The sequence below is a fragment of the Anomalospiza imberbis genome, chromosome 14, assembly GCF_031753505.1.
Source record: "Anomalospiza imberbis isolate Cuckoo-Finch-1a 21T00152 chromosome 14, ASM3175350v1, whole genome shotgun sequence".
Classification (NCBI taxonomy): domain Eukaryota; kingdom Metazoa; phylum Chordata; class Aves; order Passeriformes; family Viduidae; genus Anomalospiza; species Anomalospiza imberbis.
Window position 1 is genome coordinate 2,555,827 of NC_089694.1, and position 23,992 is coordinate 2,579,818.

At 40.2% G+C, this 23,992-nt stretch overlaps 1 protein-coding gene across 8 annotated transcripts in view; it reads right to left on the bottom strand.

Annotated features, from left to right (window-relative positions):
* The window catches only part of PCDH11X (protocadherin 11 X-linked), a 426,351-nt gene that overhangs the window by 194,839 nt on the left and 207,520 nt on the right, over nucleotides 1–23,992 (bottom strand). The window contains exon 6 of one of the 8 annotated variants that reach the window (XM_068204560.1): nucleotides 18,674–18,750. The exons of 6 other annotated variants lie outside the window; for them this stretch is intronic. In XM_068204560.1, coding sequence (XP_068060661.1) covers nucleotides 18,739–18,750 — 12 coding nt within the window. In that variant the 3' untranslated portion in view covers nucleotides 18,674–18,738. Of the gene's footprint in view, nucleotides 1–18,673; nucleotides 18,751–23,725; nucleotides 23,874–23,992 lie in introns of those variants that run through there. One more of the 8 variants, XM_068204557.1, reaches the window with a different exon arrangement.

Sequence of the window (23,992 nt, forward strand, 5' to 3'; positions counted from 1 at the left end):
TTCATTTTAAGCAGTTTGCTTTCCTCCTGCTCCTTCTGATCATAAAGGTTAAAGAATCAGGAGGTTTTTCTGAACCTGGTATCCAGGACTTCACAGGAAGCATGCAGAAACTCTATTAATTAAGGAAACTGCTGCAGAAAAGTGCGTTATGCTGCATCAGCATCATGTAGCTGACCCAAAAAAAAAAGCTGTTTGCTAAGCCACCTAAGCTCCATGTAAATTACAGCAAGAAAAGCCTATGTTGGATCACATTTAAGACACAAGTTTAAGAATATTTTTCTTCTCTCTGAAAAGTTGAAGGGGAAAAAAAATTTATAAACTCTTGGAAGTAAAAGAGAAGAACATCAATATTCAGTAGCTCATAACATACATAGTCAGTACTGTGGGAAGCACTGCAATGAATGTATGGAACTCCTGGCTCTTTTCTGTTAAGAATAATGCTGGGGATTCTTTAAAAAACAACAACAACAAAAAAAAAGAGCAATCAAACCCAAAAATGTCATTATTGTCCACCACCAAGAACAAGAAACTTCAACAATCAAGACAAGTTAGCTCAGGGTACAATATATATTTTCTTGGGACAAATCCATGAAGCGCACAAAAGAGATTTTTATGCAGCATAAAAGAAATACTCTGTGTCCAGAAATTATTTATTTCAACTGGCAATTTATTAAAGTGGGTCAGTCATACCATTTATTGCTTACTGTTCCTCAACCCACACAGAGAATTTACATGGTCACCTTCATGTTCAACACAGCACCTCAGCCATGCCAGATACCTCCAGTCTCACCAGGGAAACTCCCAGATTCCCAGTGGCTCCTTTGTGCACCCAGAAAAGTTTGCCCTTTGGGAACAATCCTGAAAAAACAGAGATATTCCTGCTCCACTTCCACATGAATCTTAAGGCTACTTAAGGAAGTCTGCTGTGCCTCATTTGTCATGCTGTCCAGCCCCTGAGATCAAAGGGACAGCACACCTTCCCAAAGGTTTTAAGAATATGAGCCTATTACAGCATGGAAATGTTTAGGTATTATAGAGGGGAGTACAACAGAAAAACTCCTAACTAAATAAAGCGACTTATAAATGAATCATTCAGCAGTATTCATACTCTGATACCTTTTCCCAGAGACAGCTTTCCCTCTGGAATACCCACAGACACACAATTGCATGAGAAGACAGAGCTTTATAATTCCCAACACCTCTTATTAAAAGCACACATAAAACTAATAAACCTATTTCCTTCGTAATTTTAATATTTCCAGAGCACATTTATATTTTAATCCCCCATCTATTACTGCTGTGAGAGGAGATGAGCAGCAGGAATGTTTTCCAGCTGGCACTCCAGTTAGTCCAAAGGCATTCCAATAGCTCAGAACTCAGAAGTTCAACACAGAAGGATCCAACAGCAAGTTGAGTTTGGGGCCTCAGAGAAGCCTTGCCTGCCTTCCTGATGCTCCTGCAGATCCACTTCACCTCCTGGATCTCAAAGCCACCCACTGCTGCCCATCTTTTGTGCTGCTTGTGGCCATCCCACCCTGTCCAAAGCCTTTTTGACACACAGGACTGGAAGGAAGTCTCTGGTTTCCCTGGCCCTGAATTTTTTCCAGCACCTTTCACTCACAGAGCAGCACTGCAACGAGCCCTACTGCCCATGCTCTGCTCTGACTGGAAAAAAAGATAAAAGCAGCAAGGACACCTTGAACCAGTGTTTAAACACTAGAACTAGAGAAGTGCAACTAAACCTCATTTACTAAAGAAGCAGCATAGCCAGGAACCAAACTAGGTTTTGGTTGCTGGAAGCTCTCAGAATTGTAAGGAATCCTATACACAAAAAAACCCCAAAACCAAAAACCCCAACCCCCAAAGCAGTCATCTTCTTTTAAGTACACACAGAGAACTCAATAAAAAAGGAATAAAACTCCCCTTTACACTCAGGAAGTAAGTGTATGAATCTCAAACTCAGTCAAAAAAATGTTGGTACCCCATGAATAACAAGAGATGATTTAACAAAAATAAATTAAGGTATTGAATGGCCTGGAAGGACTGACAAGATTTGTTCATTTAATTGGCAGTAGTGCCCAGAGAGCAGCCAAAAAGGGGGGCTGGAAGAAGAGATGTTCCCTTGGACGCAGGTTCCAGCCCCTGAGCAGGGCTGAAAACCTGCTGCTGCTCACCCACGTTTGCCAGAGCTGCTCTCACACAGCTGCAAACCTATGAAAGAAAAAAATCCACCAAGAACTGATTTTACATTAAAACCTAATTATGGGGACCAGACTACTTTTGGCAAGTCCTCTGCCAGCTCTTAAAGCACTGGGACAAGCTGACTGAATCCATCATTCCTCTCAGGAAGATTCCAGCTTCCTCGGTGATAAATACTTTGGGTTTGGTTGTTAGGGCTGGCATAGGCCATGGGTTTATGTGTCTCTGTGGAGAGTGGGAGAAGATTTTCTAGGTTATTTTTAAAGCATCCCGTTCATTGCCAGTGCACCACACTTCATATTTTGTGTTTTGCTGTTCCCCACTCAGTGTTAAGCTTGGGGATGCAATATGACACTCCCAATTTCCCTGTTGCCAAATCTATGAGTGGGTGCAGGCAATTTGTAAGGACAGTGACCATTGGCTCCCCTCTACCACCACCTAAAAACCACATTACTAAATTAAAACCATTGCAAAACCTCTGAAGCTCTGGCACAGCATTTGCCACAGAGAATTGTTCCCTTTGCTATGTACCTGCAACAATCATGTCTCCAGAAATTAAATTGAATGACCTCACAGAGACAGGAATCATCTGCTTTTTGAACATGTATGTGCAATATTAGCTCTCACCAGGGATGAAATTCCATCCTTCCTGGGATGACTTGCTCCAAAAGCTTCAGCTGGTGAAAGATTTGTGCATTCCAAAGAATTTACACGAAGGTTATTTTGGGCTGGAAGTGGAGTGAAACATAGAAGCTGTGCAGATACAAGTCAGATGGAGGAGTGAAATTTTTAGTGCCTAGTCAAGGTCTAGAGTTTTCCAAATACAGCAGAAAATGTTTAAACATTAACAGGCAGACATCTGAAACAAATGGTGCTGGATAAAACCTCCCTTGACTGCAAGTATTTGAACAATTTCCAGATGGGGAACATACTCATCTAATCAGTTTGGAAGTGCAGATTCCAGTCCTGCAGAATGCAGGGCCCTCAGCAACCCCTGGGTTTTGTCTTTGGAGTCAGAGTTTGCCTCGAGTCCAACAGGGCCATTTGGGAGGAGAGTGGTGCTCAGTGTGAGTAAAGGCAAAATTCAAATGTCTCCATTTCACTGGTCAAGACAGAAAAGTTACTTCAACTGCATTAATGTCCATGAGTGGCTGAATTACCACCCTCTAGTAAAAAAAAAAAAATATATATATATATATATACATATATATATATAATGCACAGCACTGTTTTATCAGTACTTTGTAATTTATATGACAGAATAAAATTCACCTAAAGGTTTGCTCTTTTCCCTAAGACAAGAGAATATGCTGAGTAAGAATTAAGCCAGTGCAGTAACCTAAATAATGTGAAAATGAAAGGTTTTAACAGCATCAAGAACAAGATGCCTCTGAAAAAGATGATGTATCTGTCCTAGCTGAAACTTGAAGACATAACTGCAATTTGTCTGTCCTCTTACAACAGGTAGAAGCAGATATACAACACTTCAGCTTTTTGACTTGCCATTTTACAGAAAGGTTTAATGCTGAAATGCCTTCAGGATCCCAGGCTCAGGGTACCCGCATTTCAGGAAAGCATTGGGGCTGCTACTGTCAATGCAATCACCTCCATGGAAAAAGTGTTCCAGCATTGTACTCTACCGAGGTGTGCTGGAGACACCCATCCACTGCAACTGAAATTCCAACTATCTGACGTGTCAGTAGAAACCAATATATAAATGTCTAATTCCATGGGGAAAAGAAAAAAAAATAAATTATTTGGTGTTAATAATTATTCTAGAATGTGTCCAAACTACAAAGAGAAATATTGCTATACGATTAATGTGTGACACCCAAATCCATAATATACACCTATATGAGACAGTCTAGCAGCACTTCATCAGGCAGAGAATTTGCATGCTGGAAATTGCCAAGGCAGGCAGGATGTAATGCCTGATGAGAGCTGACAGGCAAGGGATTAACGAGAACAGAGACAAGTAATTGCACCATAGGTTTTACCTGTAACTGACACAGGTAGAAGCATTTAATGAATTATTCCAAGAAGATGAGGAGAGTGACAGTGTCCTCCACCTGTCTCACATCAGCTCAGGCGCTGTGTGATAGCTCCTGGCACTGGGACTATCCTGGATAAATCCTGGATGGAATTGCTGCCTCACTCACACAGAGGCAGGAATTAGCTCTAAGCAGGTGAAATGCAAACTGACTTTACAGGGGGATCTCAGTACTGAACAGGGATACAAACCCATCCACCAACAGGACTTTGCATTACATGGTTATACTTCTCTTTCAGGACAATGGAGAGACAATTAAGCAACTTGTTCAGGAGCCCAGAACAAACCCCTGACAAGGAGTCCCAGCACTCTGACTTGCTGGTATTATGCTTTCCATGGAGGATCACCCTCTCATTCCTTTGGCTCTCTGTGTGCTTTACTGAATATTCAGTTTGTGATTCACGGGACTACAGTGGGGTTTAGTTTGCCTCTGGATCAGAGATAAAATTTCTGAATAGATCTTTGTGGCTTGGAGTGTTTAGTTTTCCTGTAACATCATTACTGAGTTAGCTACACACATCCTAGGACATCAATTCCAGATATCCTGCCAAAGATCAGATGAGATCCAAAGGACTGCATTCATTAGCTGCCAAAAAAATGCTGGGGGGAAGGGATAGAAAATTGCCTACATCTGTGATAGTGGGAAAAAGAAATACCACACAGTTGAATATGAAAATATAAGCAAATATTTACACAAGTTAAAAATGAGTGTGGCAAACCAGATTTTATTTTCAAAACACAAATAAACTTCTGAACGTTAGAGAGACGGGATTTCTGAACAAAGCCTCATAAAAGCACTAAAGGAATATTTTCACCTGATATTTAGGTAACACTTTCATTTGCTTACTTTTGTACTTTGTTCTTGTAGCACTCTCCCAGGAAGAATGGAAGGTGCTTGCCTTGATTGTTCCATTGTAGTGCCTGAATATGCTGTATTCTCTACAGATGGAGCTGTACATTAACAGAGCTGAGTTTGTACAAACAGCTCAATCAATGTAACACAGGGATTAATCATCACATGCCTGATTTCCCATAAATGCTGGGGAGAAAAACAGGGGCTTGCAAGGAGATCCTTTTCGGCCCTCACAGGACTTACTTGTTTTTCAACCTTTTAAGATACTTTGGCCTTCAATGCAGTAGAAAACATTTAATCTTTTTACTGGTTGTTCCCCCACCTGAGTCTCCTGAAAGCAGCATGTGAGGAGCTGGGGCACTCACCTGCTTCCTGGCACTGACTGCACTGGTGCTCATTGAGCACGGTGCACACACACACTCCCCTTCACTCCAAAGATGTTTTATTTTCCTGCTTGCCTCTCAAAGGCAGCATTTCATTGCTGTGCCTGCCTGTGCTGCTCCTCCAGCAGCTGCAGCCTGCAGGGAGCTGTGCTGCCCCTGCTGCACCAGGAATTGGGATTACACCAAAGGCTGGGAATTAAAGCAATGTGCATTAAGGTCTTTATCTCCCCGAGAGATGAATTATTCAAATTACACAAATACAGTGGGTTTCCCTTCCATTCTGTGGATCTTTGCAGGGTTCATGCAACTTCAACAGTAACACAATTCCTGGAACTGGGAATTGAAGCTCAAAAGTGCCAAGGGTCTAGTTCCATTTTCTCTACATTGATTCTAGCCCATTGTTAACCAATGCAACCTTATATTTTTTAAACATCCTTCTGACTGGCCCTTCACAACACCTCTAATTCTTCCCACTCTCCCTCACACCCAGTTACTTCCCTTTTTTTGTATGAGCCCAATAAATTTCCCACTTGAGAAGGAGGATGGAACATTCTGCTAACCTCTAAAAATCTGCATAGTTAAGCTCTGGCTTCCTATTTTACAAATCATCTTTGGCAATCCCAAGTAGCCACTTAGCAGAATAAAAGCATAACCATTACTTTTATAAATAGAAATGATGTATCCAATCCTTTTTCCTCTATTAAAGTAATTTAACATAATGATGGAGGAAATAAAATTTCCCTTGCTTGAAGCCTTACATGCACCGTGCACTCTGAAAAGTTTGCTCCCCTTGGACTATGGAACACAGAAGAGACCTGAAGGATTTGCCCTCTGATGACCACAAACTCTGCTCCAGCCACTTGACTTGAGCCTTATAATTCCAGCAGGAAGTTTGGAGTCTGATAAGCAATGCCTTGTATAGACACAGCAAAGCAACTCAATCCTTTCTGTATTTTATTTGACAAAAACAACAGTATGTGCTTATTTGTGTGTTATTCATTGCTCTTGTTTTTGTGATATTCATTGCTCTCTTCTCCAGCGCCCTTGCTCTGAGAAAATTGAAACTTCTATTAATTAAGAAAAGTTCATTAGTTCAACAGATTCATTAACCTTTGTTGGGAAATGTACACTGAGCACCAAATTAATCAGCATTCTGAAATCAAGTCACAATTTATCTATCTCTCTATTATTTTTTAAAAATATTTTTTGATAGAGATGTATGTAAACCCATCCTACATCATTTTGGGAATTCTTATTTCCTACTTAATTCCCCAGTGGTCAGCTCTAACACCAAAATACATTTTCTTACCTTATTTAAACAAAAGACTAATTTGAGAAACCATCTGGGACTTCAAACCTGTTTTCAGACATTATTAATTCAGGAGTATTAGGCTGTGCCCTCCTCTGACTCCAGCAGTGCCCACTGAAGAAATATGCTTTCCACCAAATTAGCCCAATTCCCACTGATGAACCCCTCCAGATCTGTGTGGTTCTTAATCACTTTCCACCAAATTAATTCACTTATTTTGAGCTCAGCTTTTACCTATCAGGTCTTTACCAAACAGCTTCATTTTCCTTGGCAGGGCAGAGCAGAGGCTGTGATGATGCCAGGCCCGTTTTGCCCTGGTTCCTCCTGGCTGTGGATAAATCCCAAAATCTGCATCACATTGAGATGGTGAGGCCTGAGGCTGCCCACCCATCCCTCAGGTCTCTGATTTATATTTGTTTCCAAAGTCTCCACCAGATGTTAAGAGTCCTGACTGATCTTTTTTTTTTTTTTTTTTTGGTCATTTCAACTTAGTTCATTGCTCAAAAAGACATGAAGAGCAGGTTATTTTGACTTGATTCAAATCTTACATTGGTATTTTATTTGATTTTTTTTTTCCTCCCAGTTACATAGTTAAGGCCACAGAGCTTACACCAGTGCTTTACAATCTGTCATGAATGTGAAAAGTTGACTCTACTGTAAAACCTTTGTTCTTCACAAAAAATAAGGGCACCAGCCTGTGGTCCTGGGCAAGACAAGGCTAATTTAGGATTGATCAAGTCCTTTCAGTGATAACATCGACATAGGTGCCCTCACAGCAAAGGCCAAACCCATCATCATTTTATCACATTTGTTTTGGAGCCCCTCTCATTACATTCCAACTTCCAGTCACTAATTTTTGGCACAGTTAAACCAAGAATTAACATCTCTGCAGTTCCCTTTATCACTGCATGCTACAGTTTAATATAAGAATATTTCAAAGTGGTGTTGCCAGCTGCATGCAGTTTCCAAACAGCACGGAATACATTATTGGTGGAAAAATAAAGTCAGATTGAAAACTGCTCACAAGATGAGTATCAAAGAGCTAGCACTTTAAAATACTTGTTTCACAGAAATCAGCACATTTATATCAGACAAAAGGAGCTTGGGAAAAATTTCTCATCTTCAATCACATGTAGCTTACACTGAATTTTCTGTTTCAAATGAGTTTCAGTCTGAAGAGTTTCTATAATCTTTAGCAAGATCCTAATTTCAGAAGAAACACTAATTTTTAACTAAGTGATAATTATAGCTGCACAACAAATAATTGACAATTAATTGTATTATTTTTTGAACTGCTGGTATTCAGAAACTATCAAACCTACAAGAAAGAGCATTGCACTCAATCCAAGCTTTCATTTATCCATTACTGTTTACCAACTTTTTTCCAACATTTTACTACGTCTTGTCTGGTGAAACATTGCTCCATTGGCTTAATTCCATAATCTCACCTATGCCATTAACTACTAGAAACTAACTAGCAGCAGTAAAGTCAGTGAAGACTGCTATAGATAAGTTTATTTCTCCTTCTGGCAGCGAAGAAGGAACTCGGTGTGAAGATTTCATGGAAATACATGTTGCTTATCCTCATCTAAAAGCTGGAAACAATTCATGGAAATGCTACCCAGAAGCTTCAACTACCAATTCCTACTGCACCACATCTGGGAGAAATTCTGATGCAATACAGAGAGATGTATTAATTCAAAATGCTGGGAGGCAGGTCACTGTTGCATATTGATTACTGGATTTCTGTCCCAAGGTTTGCCTTTGTCTGTCAAATTTTAATTAGTGTTAAATGTAATGTAGTGCCAACATGGAGCATGACTCAGAGGCAGGATTCTATAAACCAACCCCTCAGAGATAAAAAACAATGTCCTGACTGCACACACACAGGTTCAAGCTGTGCTCAAGAGAAATCTGGTGCTTCAGAAGGGCAAAAAGAGGAACTGGCCAAAGTGCAGTCACAAAATCCCCACCCTCCACAGGCTGGAGATGACTCTGTTGTCACAAATTGTGACATTGGTCACCTCGGCTGGTCACCTCCCCAGGACCAGTGACCCCACACTGAAAGTCACCAGTGTGGCCAAGTCTTGCTGTTAACTGAACACAAATCTCACATCTCCCTCCTCCTGCACCTTCTGCTTTTGAATCTACAGAGCAATCCAGGCAGACTTCACTCTTTCCTCCTTAGGGAAGTCAGACTCTATTGCATGTGCTCTCTTTTAATAGAAATATTGGATATCATATCCCCAGAGAATCTTGAAATCCTGCAGTTAAATGGAAAGAATACACTTGACCATAGATCTCAGACAGAGATACACTTCATGCAAGTAATATAAATAAAATATTAATTCTGAGGTAATGGGAAAAGTGCCTTCCTAACTTTTCTTTCAATTTTAAAAAGCTTGAGACTTTCTTAGCTCAAGAGGAAAATTCCAGCAAGTTTTGAATTTTCATAAAAGAAGTAAAAGACTTTAAAAAAAAAAAAAGAAAATAGTTCTTCTCCGGTCCTCAAAGGTATTTAGGCATTTACCTCTCTCCTAAAATTAGCAGTCACGCAATTCTGAAAATGCATCTGAAATATGGATCCTTACCAATTTAAATGAGGACTGTGCACAGTCTCCCCCCACTAGATGTAGAGCTTAAATTTTAAATAATGCAAATACATGAGACACATGAAACTCTAAACCAGCTCGTGTGGATGGCTAGGTACGCCCATCTCCGTGCAAATTTTAATTACTAGTCAGCATTTGGGGGTGTTTTGGGGAGACACATGATTTACATTTGTGCTGTTATAGACCTGAAGCTGACTTCACTGAGGTCATGCTCCAAGGCAGAATTGCACCAGGCAGAGTTTAAATCAATAGATTTAAATCTCACATTTGCTGATAAATCACAAGTGCCCCATCAGCCCATCGGCTGGGAGCCAGGCACCAGGGGCTGCAGTGATCTTTCTGCTTGGAACAGCTCCTCAGAATTAATTCAGGAACTCCCTCACTTGTACTACATGTTTACAACACTGGGCATGGGCTTAAGAGGAGGAAAGTTCATCTTCATCCTGCCACAGTCCTGTGCACTTTCCCTGACAGGGTCTCCAGTGAAGGGAAAGGGTAAGGGCAGCTTCATCTCCCTGGTTACATTAAGCTAATATTTTATAAAACTGAGTTAATGGCTTGATATATTCCTCATACAGTCTCTACAGTAAAAAAAAAAAAAAAACAAAAAAAACCCAAAAAAACAAAAAACAAAGCGAAACCTAAATAAAATCAACAATGAAAAAGAAAAAAAACCCTATCAAATCAATGGTAAGTCATTTTTAAACCACAGAACTCACCAGTCTGTGCCATGGGATGTGCCCCTCTGGCAGGATCAGAGCCACCCCACACAGCCTCCCTTGACCCCCCAAGATGTCCCTGCTGGGCCTGAATGGCAAAAAGATCTCGACAGCAAAGGAGCTGCCCAGGCTCCATCACCTTCATCTTATGGGAACCCCTGCAATGGCCACGGGGAAAGTGAAGGTCAACTAAAATACTCAAAAAAACTCCACTACTGGAAGATTCTCACACCTAGCACAGGTCTGGGGCTCCCAGCTGCCACGGCAGTTATGACCAAATAAATAAAACCACTCTGTGTTGTAACAGTCTTCAGGTAAGCAATGACACTAATTGGGCAAGGGAGCTCCCCTCTGATACTTGAATTGCAGCACACATTAAAAAAAGAATGCTAATGAGATTCTAATAAGATACTACATTTAGTAGGCAATGCCACCTTAGGTACAGAGTAAAAAACACTGCAGAGTGGAACGAGTCACAAACACAATAAGAAAGAGATGCTGAGACATTTTTACCCTTCTACTGCTGAAATTATGTCCCCATGCTATTTAAAGAATAACAATGGCATTATTTTGCTCAATAGAGGATTGCACAGAGCAGCAAGGAAAAGATGGCAGAGGTTGGCAGTGGAGACAAAATTTACAATCTCTAACATCGCCATGTCTTGACATAAGAATTACTTTTATTGGAAATGTTACATATTCTCCACAGATTGCACCTATATTGCAAAAAAACCTCTAGCAAGCATAAGCCAACTGCCATGTTAGAGCAAAGCACCAGCAGAAAAAGAAAAAAGAAAAAAGAGAAAGCAAACATTTCTTGCTAAAAATCCTTATAATAAAACATGGCATGCACAAGGCTGGAGAGCAGATATTCCACACAAGGACACAGAACCTGCTTGCAAATACACCTTCCACCAAAAATTAAAACTAAAAAATGAAACTATTTCCTCCATTGGTATGCAGCCCTAGCTCAAGGTGAACTTGAAATCCTAAATTACAGCAAGTAAAAAGTGTCAACAAAATTTACTGTGAGAGCAAATTAAATAGGCTGAAACGATGAGAAAGGTCCGGAATCCAAAGTTAATCCAAGTGTAGGATGGAGGGATGCAAAAACGTATTCTCCTGCTTATCTAAACAAAAGCACCATATAACCAATAATTTTTATCCTCCTGCCCTTTGCTGAAGAAGTTTTAGGGACCTGAAGTTGGTGTAAATGGGAAGAAAAATTCCTCACATCATCCATAAGAGAATCTTCATATCCTAATTTTCTCCCCTTACTTGAAGGATTGCCTTTACTGAACCAAGCGAAAACACCCAAAACTTTTTAAGGCACACGTTTTAGAACAATATATTCTCACAAAAAGAAAAGTAACACTTATACATTTTTTGATTACCGTAAATCTGTCACAAATTTTATGACATGTCTTTTTCCTAAACTGAGTAGCTTATGACTGGAAGACACAGTGAAAGAACAATCATAAAGGACATAAAATAATCCTACGCAAAGGTTTATGAATACTGGCTATTCCTAATATTCATCTCTATAGTAATTTTTACATAACGTCCCTTTATTACAGATTCATTTTTACTGCAGATTCATTTTATCAATGTCAAGTGAAAATGAATATCCTCAACTGCTGCTAGAGGGACTTCCTTTACCTTTCCCCCCTTCCTTCTTCTTAAAATCCATTTTTTTCTTGCCTTTCCATTTTTGCACCACTTCAGGCTGCAGCAGTTATGTTCTGTAGCATATTTGGTGCTAATGAATCACAGCCTTTCACGACCTGGGCAAAACAAGGAATTGTAATGACACCTTTTTGCTACACTATATTTATTTGCCAGCAGGATCCCAAATGGCAATTCCTGCCACATCACTGCTGCTGCTGCTCTCAGCCCCTACAAGGAAGGGACAAATACAAAAATTTCATTATTTATAGTACTCATGGAAGAAAGCACAAAAAGTCTTTTTCATGACCCAAAGAGTGCTGGAAATTGGCTGCCCTGAGAATGCCAGCCTCAAATGCACACCAATAAAAACACACAGGCATTGACTGCAATACACAGCATCCCTCATCAAGGAAATTAATTCTGGAGTAATTTTGATGTATGTGGAGCTGCAGGGTCCTTATTTGAGGGTGTAATATCATAGTGCTTTATTCTTTATAAAGAATATATAAGTATATGTGTGACTGTGAAAGAAAGTAGGAAGAAAATTACATTAGGAGAAGAAAGGAAACTGGTACAAAAAAGAGCAAATAAACAGGTTTGTGGCTTTTTTCCCATTTCTTTCCATGCTCTGATCTTCAATAGGATCAACAAAGAAAGATTTTAAGATTTGTGTAAGGTTTAAGATTTCTGTTTTAAGATTTGTGTAAGTTTCCTACAATGTTACATATTCTTTACACACCCATCTAAATTAAAAGGGAGTATAAATGCATTAAAAATAATCCCACCATTGAGTATTAAACTACTGTAAAGCACAAACTTAATACAAGCCCTTAATAAGAGAAAACAGTTTCTCATTTCTAAGAAATTGGGGTTGAATCAAAACACATTCAGACAAAAATTGTTTCCACACCACAGAAGATGGAAAAGAACATTTGCCTTAGCAAAGACAAAAGGTGGTAATTCAGTACCAAATATGAAGAAGGTGATTGTTTTCTAGCCCAAAAGTGGGTGCTGGGGTTATTTCTTCCTTCATGACAAAGTGCTATCAACATTAACAAAGAAGACCAAAAATCGCTATATCTGTAAAAAAGCTTCAGATCCAAAATTCTTTTACTTTTAATTGTCTCCCAACTTTAGCCCATTCAGCTCAATAACCTTCCTTCAGAACAAGGCTTGGCTGAGTTTTTCTACTCATGGGGAAGGCTGCTTCCTACCCTGGCACCTCCCAGGGCCACGAATGTGAATATTTCAACAGGGAACCAGCTTCTAAAATCATACACAATTTGTGACTTCGAAGGTTTAATATGAAAACCTTTAAAATGCTGTATTTGTTTTCAGAGAATCCCTTATAATCTTCCATTCAAAACCAAACTTTTGTAGAGATTTACTACAACAACAGATTTTTATGTTTCTGATAAGTTTCACTTTTCCTGAAAAGAGCTTAAATAAACCTCTGGAAAATATATACAGCTCCCTGAAATCCCATTTATACCAACTTCCTTCTGATGTCAAATTATTATTCCAGTTGCCTTAGTTACATCATTTCAGTATCTCAGACATGGGTACCTCTGCCTTATCTCCACAGATAGAACTTAGAAAATTCATTATTTCTCTATGCATGGAGTCTTTGTTTTCAGAATGTTGCTCACACATTGGTGGCTTCATTTATTTCTGTACTTAGGGCAGATAAGAGAGGCAGTGAGCATGAGGAATTCCTCTGGAAGATTTATACAAACACTGCTCCCACCAGCTGGAGGCCTGAAACAGCAGCTGAAGATGCATTTGCTGTTCCCAGCCTAGCTGGACACACGGGCTGTTAATGGTGCCACCAAGCTGCTCTTTGGTTACACAAAATCAGGCACAGCACTCTCTCCTCATCTGCCACTTAGCCACACATCTGCTCAAACCTTCTCAACAAGCTGAAGCACAGTGAGGGAATTGCCACCAGATGTTTTCCCGTGCACAAGTTAATGAACACGCTGTGCCCTTAATTCCAACACCTCTTGTTCCAGATGTGGCACCACCCAACAACTGCAACCCCATTTCACCAGGGACATCTGACTGCAACCCAACCTTCCAGCTCGGAGCAGACTCCACAAGCCAGGTGAAGTTCATTAAAGGTCTCAAACATTTCTAAATGCCCAGGGAAGCCTGACTTTAAGGCATGGCATTTAGAGGTAAAGGGTTGGTGGAACAGAGGCTCCTTCCTGCAGCCCCCTGGGACTGGAGGCTGGCTCAGACAAACTCCTTTATCCTCCTCACACTAATTGTGATGCATCTTGAAATGATGAAATGATGATCTATTGTTAGAACAGGCCTTGTCAGCAGCTGGGACACAGTGATTAATAGAAATTTCTCTTTAATTCCTTAGGATGGAAAAGCTAAAGTCACAGTTGAGCCCTGGACCCCAATTATTAGGTGATTAATGAAATTATAATTGCCACGCTTTCGCTCACATACACCACTAGGTTTACTATTAATCATTAGAAGCAAAGCACAAGACAAAGAAAATATTTTACAAGCACTGTGCTACAGACACATGGGAGAGCTCTATTTGGGTCAGGAAAATATTTTCTGCACCAAGCTGGAGCAAATGAGTGCCATTACCAACAACTTAACAGTGCTGACAGTTCAAGTGAAGGTTAAGCTGGCTAACAGGAATCATTTTCTGCCTGATAACAACAGCTACCCCTGATCCAGCACTGCAACACAGACTTCTTGGCCACCAAGGTGGAAGAAACAGTTTTTAGCATCCCTGCCAGTAAATGGAACAATCAACCCCAATAACAGGATTCCCTTCCAAGTTAAAAGGATATTTATTTTTAAATCATGTGATACAGAGATGCTGTAACTGCATTGTGTCTGTCTGTGGGCATGGGCAGTCTCGGGCCATTGGACCTATCCTCTGACATCTGTACCCATTTTTCCAAGCCTGATTATCTCCCAAAGACAACTCAAAGCAACCAACAGAGCTCCAGTTTCACAGGAATTGAGTGATTCTTTTATCTATAAAATATCCAGTTGAAAAAAAAAAAAAAAAAACAACAAAAAGAAACCACCCATAACCCAGGAGCTGAGTTAGAGCTGCTTTAGCCCTGTAGCATTAATGTCAGGAAAGGTCAAAACCAAGATATTTTTTCTTTTTCCTTCTCAACTGATTAGATTCTATGAAAGAATATTTTTTTTTCACAGATCAAAAAACTATGCAAGGGAAGGAAATTAAATGCAAGTGAAGAAAAAGGCTGAGGTTCTTTTGTCTCATTTGGCTTGAACAGCTCTTGAAAAATTTAAGGGCTCCACAGCCATCAACCCCATGAGAGCCTGCAAGAGAAGAAGGATTTCCTTGGGGGACACAGAGCTGTGTCCTCAGGCAGAAACTGGGCAGAGGAAGGGACAAGTCTCCATCATCCCCCACCTGCAGCCTCTGCTCTTCAACACCGCAATGCATTTGTGTTCTTGCAGCTACATGGTGTAAAGCAAATGACTATTTACCTTGCACTGATCTGTATCAGCTGAAAAATCACTGTAATTTAGACCTCATTTGTTTATGTAATAAATGATTTGTTTATACTGAACTCGATGCTTTACTTCAGCTCCTCGAGATTTCATTAAATCACAAAACACTTGTGAGACCATGCCTAGGAAAGGCAGAAACAGCAAATCTGCCACACAGCCCTGAGTGTATTAACAAGCAAAGCATGCAACCACTTCGCCGTGTTTACCGGCAGAAAGAAGTGATTTCTGTGATCAGCCACTCTTGAATATGTCTGAAACTCTGATTGCAGGTGCTTTTTTTAGTGCTGATTTAAGCAAACATTGCTCAACTGACATCCTGTGAGTTTCAAACAGCAGGTGGGTGGGGGCAGCAGCGCTGGTGAAGTTGCACAATGCTGAATTCCAGTCTCTGGGGGAAAATAAAAGACCTCACTAATCTTTGATGTAATTTATCTGAGCATATGCCAAAGTGCACTAAATTGTGTAAGGGAGGATAATAAATATCTCCAGTGCATGACAGAGAAGGAATGGAGAGCTGTGGAGTTCTATTGCGCTGTTCAATCAGAAGGTTGGGCCAGTTAATGCCTGAGCCCAAGGCTGAGCATCAATCTTGGCAGAGCTGTGACATGGCAGGAACTTACAGAAATAAGCAGTACTGCCTGCAAACCAGTAAATGTTATTATTTTTAAATATTACTATTCTCATAATGAAATTGGCTATTAACAGCTTCCAATCAGAAACCAGAGATAACAGACATAGCTGTGAGTTGGGTTAAAGATTCAGCAGAGAACAATGGCTATTACAGATTTCTCTTACAATTAATTAAAAAAAAAAAAAGCCTTACCAACCTTTCTTAATCTAAGAACTATTTACCTGATACTAGGAAGCTTTTAACTGTATTTACCTGGAGTACTGCTAAAAACAAAAGAGGATTTGCTGGTTCGGGTTTTTTTCATTTTGATCTCCATAACAGAATAAAATCATCCATTCTTCTTTGCCCCCAGTTCTTGTAACATTAATTCCACAATAAACTAGTACAACATCTCCCAAATGCTAAGACTGTAAAGCCATAATAAGATTCTGGCAATTCAGTGGTGAGAAGACTTTCACTGCACTAATATTTAGTTAATGCAACATCTTAATCAATTACTTTCTAGGGAAGCTCCCAAATTTTCACACTTACTGATGGTGTTTAATGTTTTAATGAACACCTTACACAAGAGCCTCTCAGAGTGGTGTAAATAATCCCATCAAACTTTTCCATTCATACACAGCATTTCTCGTTTCTCTTACACACACAACAATGTTACTGATGTACTGGAGGGAAATCCCCTAGATATAATCACTAAAATATAGTTTACTCTTCAGAACAAGAGAATGGCTTTGCAGAGATTAATCCCACATGTAAAAATCTGATCCTCTGTATCCTCCTCTCTGGATTCCTCAGCAAAGTGAGAAATTCCTGAACCATTGGAGGGCTCAACACAAGAAATGTGAAGTTACTGCTGGGCTCTGTTATTGGTGGCTGCTGGTTCATAGCCCAGATTGTGGAGGTGCAGCTGGCAACAAAAAATTCACTTGATAACCAGAGACATTTTTTTCCAGAAAGATGAACTTAGAAAGAAGTCCAAATTCAATAACTTCTTGAATAGATTAACTCTAGCTTTCTAAATAATACAGCACATATTAGAAAGGGTCACATTTATAGTGGCTTTAACAGCCCCAGGAGGGAAACTACAGTGGTTGCCTTTGATCTATTGGCCTATATTAAACAGTGATGTGCTGGAGCATTGGGAAATGTCCTAATTTATTCCTGGAAAATACGTATGCATATTGTCAGATGGAACATTCTTTATGCTGCAGTGGTGTATTTTATGAGAATGATTAAAAAAAGTGAAAGGAGGCAGAGAAGTGTGTCATCCATCCAAAATTGAACAGGCTGGCTGGCTAAATGGCTAAGAAGCAATTTTGATTGAAATCCTTTGCATCGAGATATTCACTTCATTTTGTCCCACAAAACGCTCCTTTCGAAGCTCAGAAGCAAAGTAAAAAAGGGGTGCATAATAAATGGCTAATTCCAGATCACAGGTATTACGAGGGAAAATCAGAGTGCCCAACACTTGTTGAGGTCTGTGCAGTTATTGAAAAGAGCAGAACAGGAGCTGCCACTCCTGAACCAGCCCTGAGCCCTGCAGGGCTCCTCCTGCAGTGCCTGGGTTTGGGCTGTGATGGTGCCACAACAGCAACGTCATGACACAACCATGGTGTGAGCTCTGTAGGAACTTTAGAGCCCGGTACCTGGGCATGCAGCTCCTAAACTTCCTGAATTTTAGAGTGCTGCCCCTGCACCAGAGCTATTCCACCTGCCCCGTGAGCTCCACGCACATTCCATCACATCCAGGAGGTTTTTTAACATGTGCTAGTTAAAAAGAAGAAAACAAAAAACCTGCCTAAAAGGGAAAAGAAATACAGCTCTGCTCTCAAACACTAGATCTGTCAGCCTTTTTCACTTTTTTTTTCCTCAAAGCAGAAGTAGCAAATAGAGGAAAAAAATTTTTTTTTCCTTTGCATTTTCTAAAATTGAATTTTTTCCCTCATATGCTCTCACTGCACCACAGCCTTAATTTCTGTAAGGGGCAAATGTTGCACATCCATTTCTAATCAGAAGAATTCAATAACAGTCCATCAATTTGCATTTATACTGTCAAATTTTTCTATTTTTTAAGAAGAAATATGAATACCCATTGCTAGCCAGAGTAGCTGTGGACATGAATAGCAGCCTAACTGCCTCCTTCTGCAAAAACAGCTCCCCCCTTGGTACCAGCTGAAATCCTAATCAGAGTTCCCTCACAACACAGATATTGTAGGTGTGCTGTGCTAGTCATTGCTGTTATTATAAATGACATTTCAGGAATTGAAAAAATTGTAGCTTGTCAGTTGAGACCTGTAATCGTTTTCCATTCAGGAAAGGGTTTAACAGGGCTGCTGGTAAAAGGAGGAAAAATACATTCCCTGCTTGCTAATCTCAGAAAGACACAAGTGGTCTAAATGAACAATTATCTTAGACATTGAGGGAGATTTCTAATAGCACTGCATTAGAGTGAGAGCTGGTGTGTTCTGATGGCAGTTCAGTAACCCCAGTCAGCCCCAGCTGACCAGGATGCTGCAGCAGCTCCACGGGAGGGGAGCAGGGGTGACCCCTGCCCTGTCCAAAATGTGCCCAGTGAACCCTTGGTGCCTCCTGCGCTGGTTTAGCAGAGTGAGCACGCCGAGGGTTCAGGAAATGCCCCCCTTAGGTCCCTACCCTAGAGCATGCAGAGGCCACAAGATAAATTTACTCCAGAAACAAAAGCTGTTTAATGTGCTGTGCAACCCAAGAGTTCCCGTGCCTGGTGTTGTTATTGCAGTCCTAAATGGAAAGTCATTTTAATAGAATCCCTTATGATGCCTTCAAATTGCTCCCTAAAGTGGAATAAATGAGAAAGATGCTTTAAACTTTCAGATGTTTAACTATGTATTTCTAGTATGTATTTCTATTTCTACTATGTATTTCATATAGCATGCTTGTTGCTGTCTGTGGGCATGAAAAGAGAACTTATGTTCACAATCTAAAGTACAAGCTATACTAGAACTCCTCAAAAAATTTAATAGACTTTCTAGATAATAGCCTATATTCGAAATAAACATCCAGGAATAATTCATGGTACAAGCAGATAACAATGAGATAAGCAGCGAAAAAAAGAGAAGGAACATGATTAATATTAAAGCTGTTGTAGTGGCCTACTGGGAAGAGGGGGAAAAATAAGTAATCACAGACTTGGAAGCATCATATTCAAAACAACTCAGAGGAACCTAAACCTCTGTTCCTACCAATATTAATAACTATCAAATATTATAATTTTGATTGTAATTACAATCTCAGCCATTCAAGTTAAGCAGAGCATCCCTTCTCTCCAAACTGCTGCAGCCCCAGCCCCGCTGTCAAAGCCAGTTGAAATCACAGTGCCCACTTAGACAGAAAAATCAGAGCTCCCCTTCCTTCCCACGAAGCACTTCATCCTCTGGTAAGCATTGCAAAAAGTCTAGAGCACTGTAGGAAGAATGGCTGTGTAATAAAAGTGTAATTGAAATGGCTACACTGCTGCCTCATTTCATTACTCACACTGGCCTCTGCTTGTTAAATTTTAAGATCTCTTGGGAAACCAGTGCATAATATAACCACACTCCAGAGTGTCAAAACAACCCCTGCTATGATTTATCTCATGCATGACATCAAGGATCTATTTTAAAGTAAAGATTTTACCAGTAAAACAAGTCCTTAAACTTTTCCAGTTCCCTGAATTTAAAGAATGTAGACTAAAAATTGTGGACAAATTTAAGGAATTTCTAGAGTTCCAGTTGTCTTTGCCTGCCTGAAATGTTTTGAGTCTCCCTACTCTTTTGCATCTCCAAAGTCATTATAAGAAGATAATTTAATCTGGGTTTCTTGAACAACAATTAGTATAAGAAAACAAAATTTCATCAAGTAGGCAACTGACAGCAGAAAAACAAACACACACAAAATCCAATTACAAGCTTAGAAATTCTTTGTTTTAAAGTAATTTTGAAGATCCATTCAACACACAGGGATTGTAAATCCTTGTGGGTGACACATCCCAACATTTCAGGGAGGGATATTTGGATACCCAGCACAGCCCTGCTGCCATGGGCTGCTCTCTTGGGCCTTCGTGCCACTTGGTGCTTTGAATTTGCCTTTTGAACTACATCTTTACTAACAAGATCTGAAATGAATGGGCTCTGACAGGTAAAAAAAGGTGCATTTCTGCACCTCCTTGCTAACTTCACCAGCAACTACAATCAAATTGGAAAACCCTTGCAACCACAACTACCATTTGAAAAATTCCTTCTGTTTCATGCAGGTAAGGTCACCACTGAAAATCCTGCATTATTTGTTTCCCAGGAAAACCAGATGTACAACAGCAGTGCCTTTTCCTCATCTGGCCTTAATTTCTCCATAAAATCTGCCACAGCCATGGCATGTTACCTGTAGGAAACACACCATAAAATTAATTTTGTCTGGGCTTAATTAGCAGTTTTATATTTAGCTCCTTCCAGTGCACAGAGGAGCCTTGACTCCTCTACAGCCATGCCTAGGAGTCACTAATAGGCCATATAACACAAATATAACTTTTTGCTCTCTGTTCCAGTAGCTCAAGTGCTGCTATGGAAGATTGATCGTTTCCAGCGGGCTTTTATTCAGAGGCAATTTCTTCTTTGTGTCAGGCAACTGTGGCCAACTCTGAGGCAAACACCCTGCCAGAAGGACTTTCAGAAGAATACTGAAGTAATGATTTGAGCAAGTACTTTTTACACCCACCTGCCCTTGCCTTGTAAAAGCTGACCCAAGGATCAGACCAGCCTTAGAAGGCACCCAGAGCAGTTTCCCCTGGGGACCCCAGAGCTGCTGTTTTGTTCAGCACAATCCTGCCACCAGAGCCACTGCCAAAGGCTCAGACGGGCCACAACACCCCAACACTGCACCTCAGAGCAAAACAGCAGAGGACACAAATTACAGGAGAGATGAAACCATCTTTTTGAAAAACTCACCAGCAGTCAGGGTTAGACGCTGTCGTACTACGACATGAAATAACTCACGCGCTCACCCTAAGATCAAAAGAGTAAAAGGAAGGAACTTTTATTTTTGACCTCGCAATATATAGAATTCTAACAGTGACAGGGGATTGGAGGAAAAAAATTGCTACCTCTCCAACTACAATGGTCAAACTAACAGTCCATCAATTCTCTCCTCCCACAAAGAAGAATGCAAAACAATCATTGTTTACATGAACAGTGCATGAGAACTCCAGTAGAAATATGTAAACATCAGAAGGCATAGAAAACTTTTAAAAGAACTTTATAATTTTTAAAAGAGCAGGGCAACAACACAGGCCAGGTTTTTGCTTTTTGTTTTCCTGTTTCTCCCTGGTAGATCCAGTGAGTGAAGCCTTTGAGTGATGACAACTGCTCATCACCCAGCACCACTGGGTTTATTCTTACATTGGCTGGTGTAAGTGCATTTCCTATGCATTGGCAAGAGGACACGGGGCTGTCACAGTTATATTTGGTCACCAGCTCCTTTTCACTCACTGAGTAAATGCTGATCAGCAGTCCTCAGCCCTTGGGAAGAGGCAGAAGCACCAAATAACACAGTCAGATCAATAGCAAGGGAACAGGCCATTGAAGCCCTGGGTCTCCATGCTGTTAACACAACCCATGTGTTCTCCCTCTTTTCTATATAAATTTAAACAATTTAAACCTTGTAGTCTAAGACATATTGGGGAAGTAGAAATCAATGGGACCTATGTTATTTCAAGAAAGCAATTCCAAGGAGTCTGAAGCATTGTCTCCTTAGGACTTCAGTTTGCATTTTCATGCAATTGTGTGGCAAATTCTTTGGCTGGAGAAGAAAAAAAATATGGAGGGAGAAGCTGTGTGGCCTTTCTGTGCACTATTCCCTACAGAATGAAATTAATCAGTTACCTGACTTCCACGTTGCCTTAACATTATTTCTTGTTATTTAACTAAAAAAAAAAAAAAAAAAAAAAAAAATCAGATTTTTATTGTTACAGAACCTCAACCCGTTCTGAACTCTGCAGTTCTGTCAGGGGCATTGACTATAATGATCCAGATCTCAAGGTCAGAAATATAAAGAACTGAGCAAACCAGTAATTTCACACTGTGTAACAGTCTCTGAGAATACTGGCCCCTGACACATCACGCCATGAAGAAAAACAACGAACTTTCATTTTTGATTTAAAGAGTCTAAGTTTACTCAAAGGTGTTTTGCTATCCCCCAAAGTTTTAGAGCAGTATAACCAGCCTTTACAACTTGTCAACATTTAATAGCCTACACCCCAATGATTGATTTTCTTCAATTGGCTTTTTTTTCCCCTCTCCAACCCATGTATTTAGCTTTTAGGAGCAGCAGGTTGACAAGGCATCTATCATAGCTAAACAGACTAATTCAGAAGCATTTATTTTCTGCAGCCCTTTTTGTTTGGTCTTCTGCTGCATTCTTTGTTCTGTATGTTGCCACTTACCAACACAGGTTTGCCCTGTTTCTGCTACAGCATCACACAAAAAGCTGTTCTGTGCTCTGCATTCTGCACTCCCTCCTCCCCATCCTGACTGCCACCTTCCCTCCCAAGGGAGTTTGGTTTATTTGGAGAAGGAAGATCACCGAGTAAGGACCTGGGAAAGTGTTTTGGTAGATATTAAAACACATTTAAGATATACCAGGCTCACCCCATTCAAAAATATCATCTCTCTACACAATAGAAAAGTGGAACAGGAATCTTCCTGTCCGAAAAGTTGGTAAGTTTAACAGCTACCTATTTAAGCTGTCCAATAATTCTGATATCTGAGTGCAAGTGGCATGCACTATGTTAAATGCACAATGTCACACACATCCTGAGGTTTCTAAAGCAAAGAGATATCACTGGAAAAAAAAATGGTAGAAATGTCTGTTAAGGTTTTTCAGTGAAAACTTATCCCTGAAGACCTGAAGTATGCTTCCAAGAGGGCTGAATTAATTCAGCAAAACATACAGCATGTGTTACCTACAGTCCCTTTAATATAGATGTCTCAGGGCCTCACAAATCTAAGGATGAACTTAACACTAGACAATAATAATTCTGGGGTCTAATCTGAGCTTCATCTCTCTCAGATTGTGGAGACATGGAACAGAGAGTTAGAGCCTGCATAGGAACAGCACAGAAGAGGCAGGAGGGAAATCCTCCAACAGCAATCTCTATTCCTCAGGAAAAGAGCACTAGACAATGTTTTTAAGATGTTTCTTAACAGTTAAGCCCCACCTCCTCTCTAGGAAGACAATTAAGAACAGTGTTTCATCTTGCTGCTGTTTGGTGAGGGCAGGAGTGATACACAAATGACTTGAGAAGCTGCTGAGTTAAATCATGCCTGTTTGCAAAAACCAAAATCTGCCAGAGTAACGCAACACTAATGGATTTGTAGCCGACGGAATAAATACCATTTGCAAGTAAACTAATATTTGAGGAATATGTGAGGAAAAGCTTTTTTACATAAAGGAAAAGACTCCTTCAATCACTGCCCATCTTGCATCTCCCTCGGGAATTTCCCAGCTCCTTCTATGAGCTCTCTCTGGCACGTGCCTTTATTCCTTATAAATATTGTTTTATCTTCTAACTGAAGACCAAAAATCCTTGTTTTTCCCCTCAGTCAGGATGACTGCTACAAAAACACTTGATAGAGAAGTTGCCTGCACAGAGTGCTGGGCACGGCTGGCTTATTTCACAATGGCCAGTAAGAGAGATTCATTCCTTCCAAGGGGAAAACAGCATTTTTCCATTAAGTGAACTCTTGTATAATACAGCAGCATATCTCTGCTTCTTAGAGCCTCCACAACTCTTGCTATCCTTGTTTCCAACTGAGTTGTTTACTTTCTCTCAAATCCTCAGCTTGGCAGAGCTTGTGAACAGCCTGCCACGCTGCTGAGCACAGTGCCACAAATATGAAAGGAAGAAGCAATTCTGAAGGAAACACATCTGAAAGGAGGAAGATAAAATAGTGATGGCACGATTATTTTTATTTTATCAAGTTGCTGTAAAGCTGCCAAGCCCAGAAGCCGAGCATTTTAGCTGTGTTCTGAAAAGAGAGCCAGAAA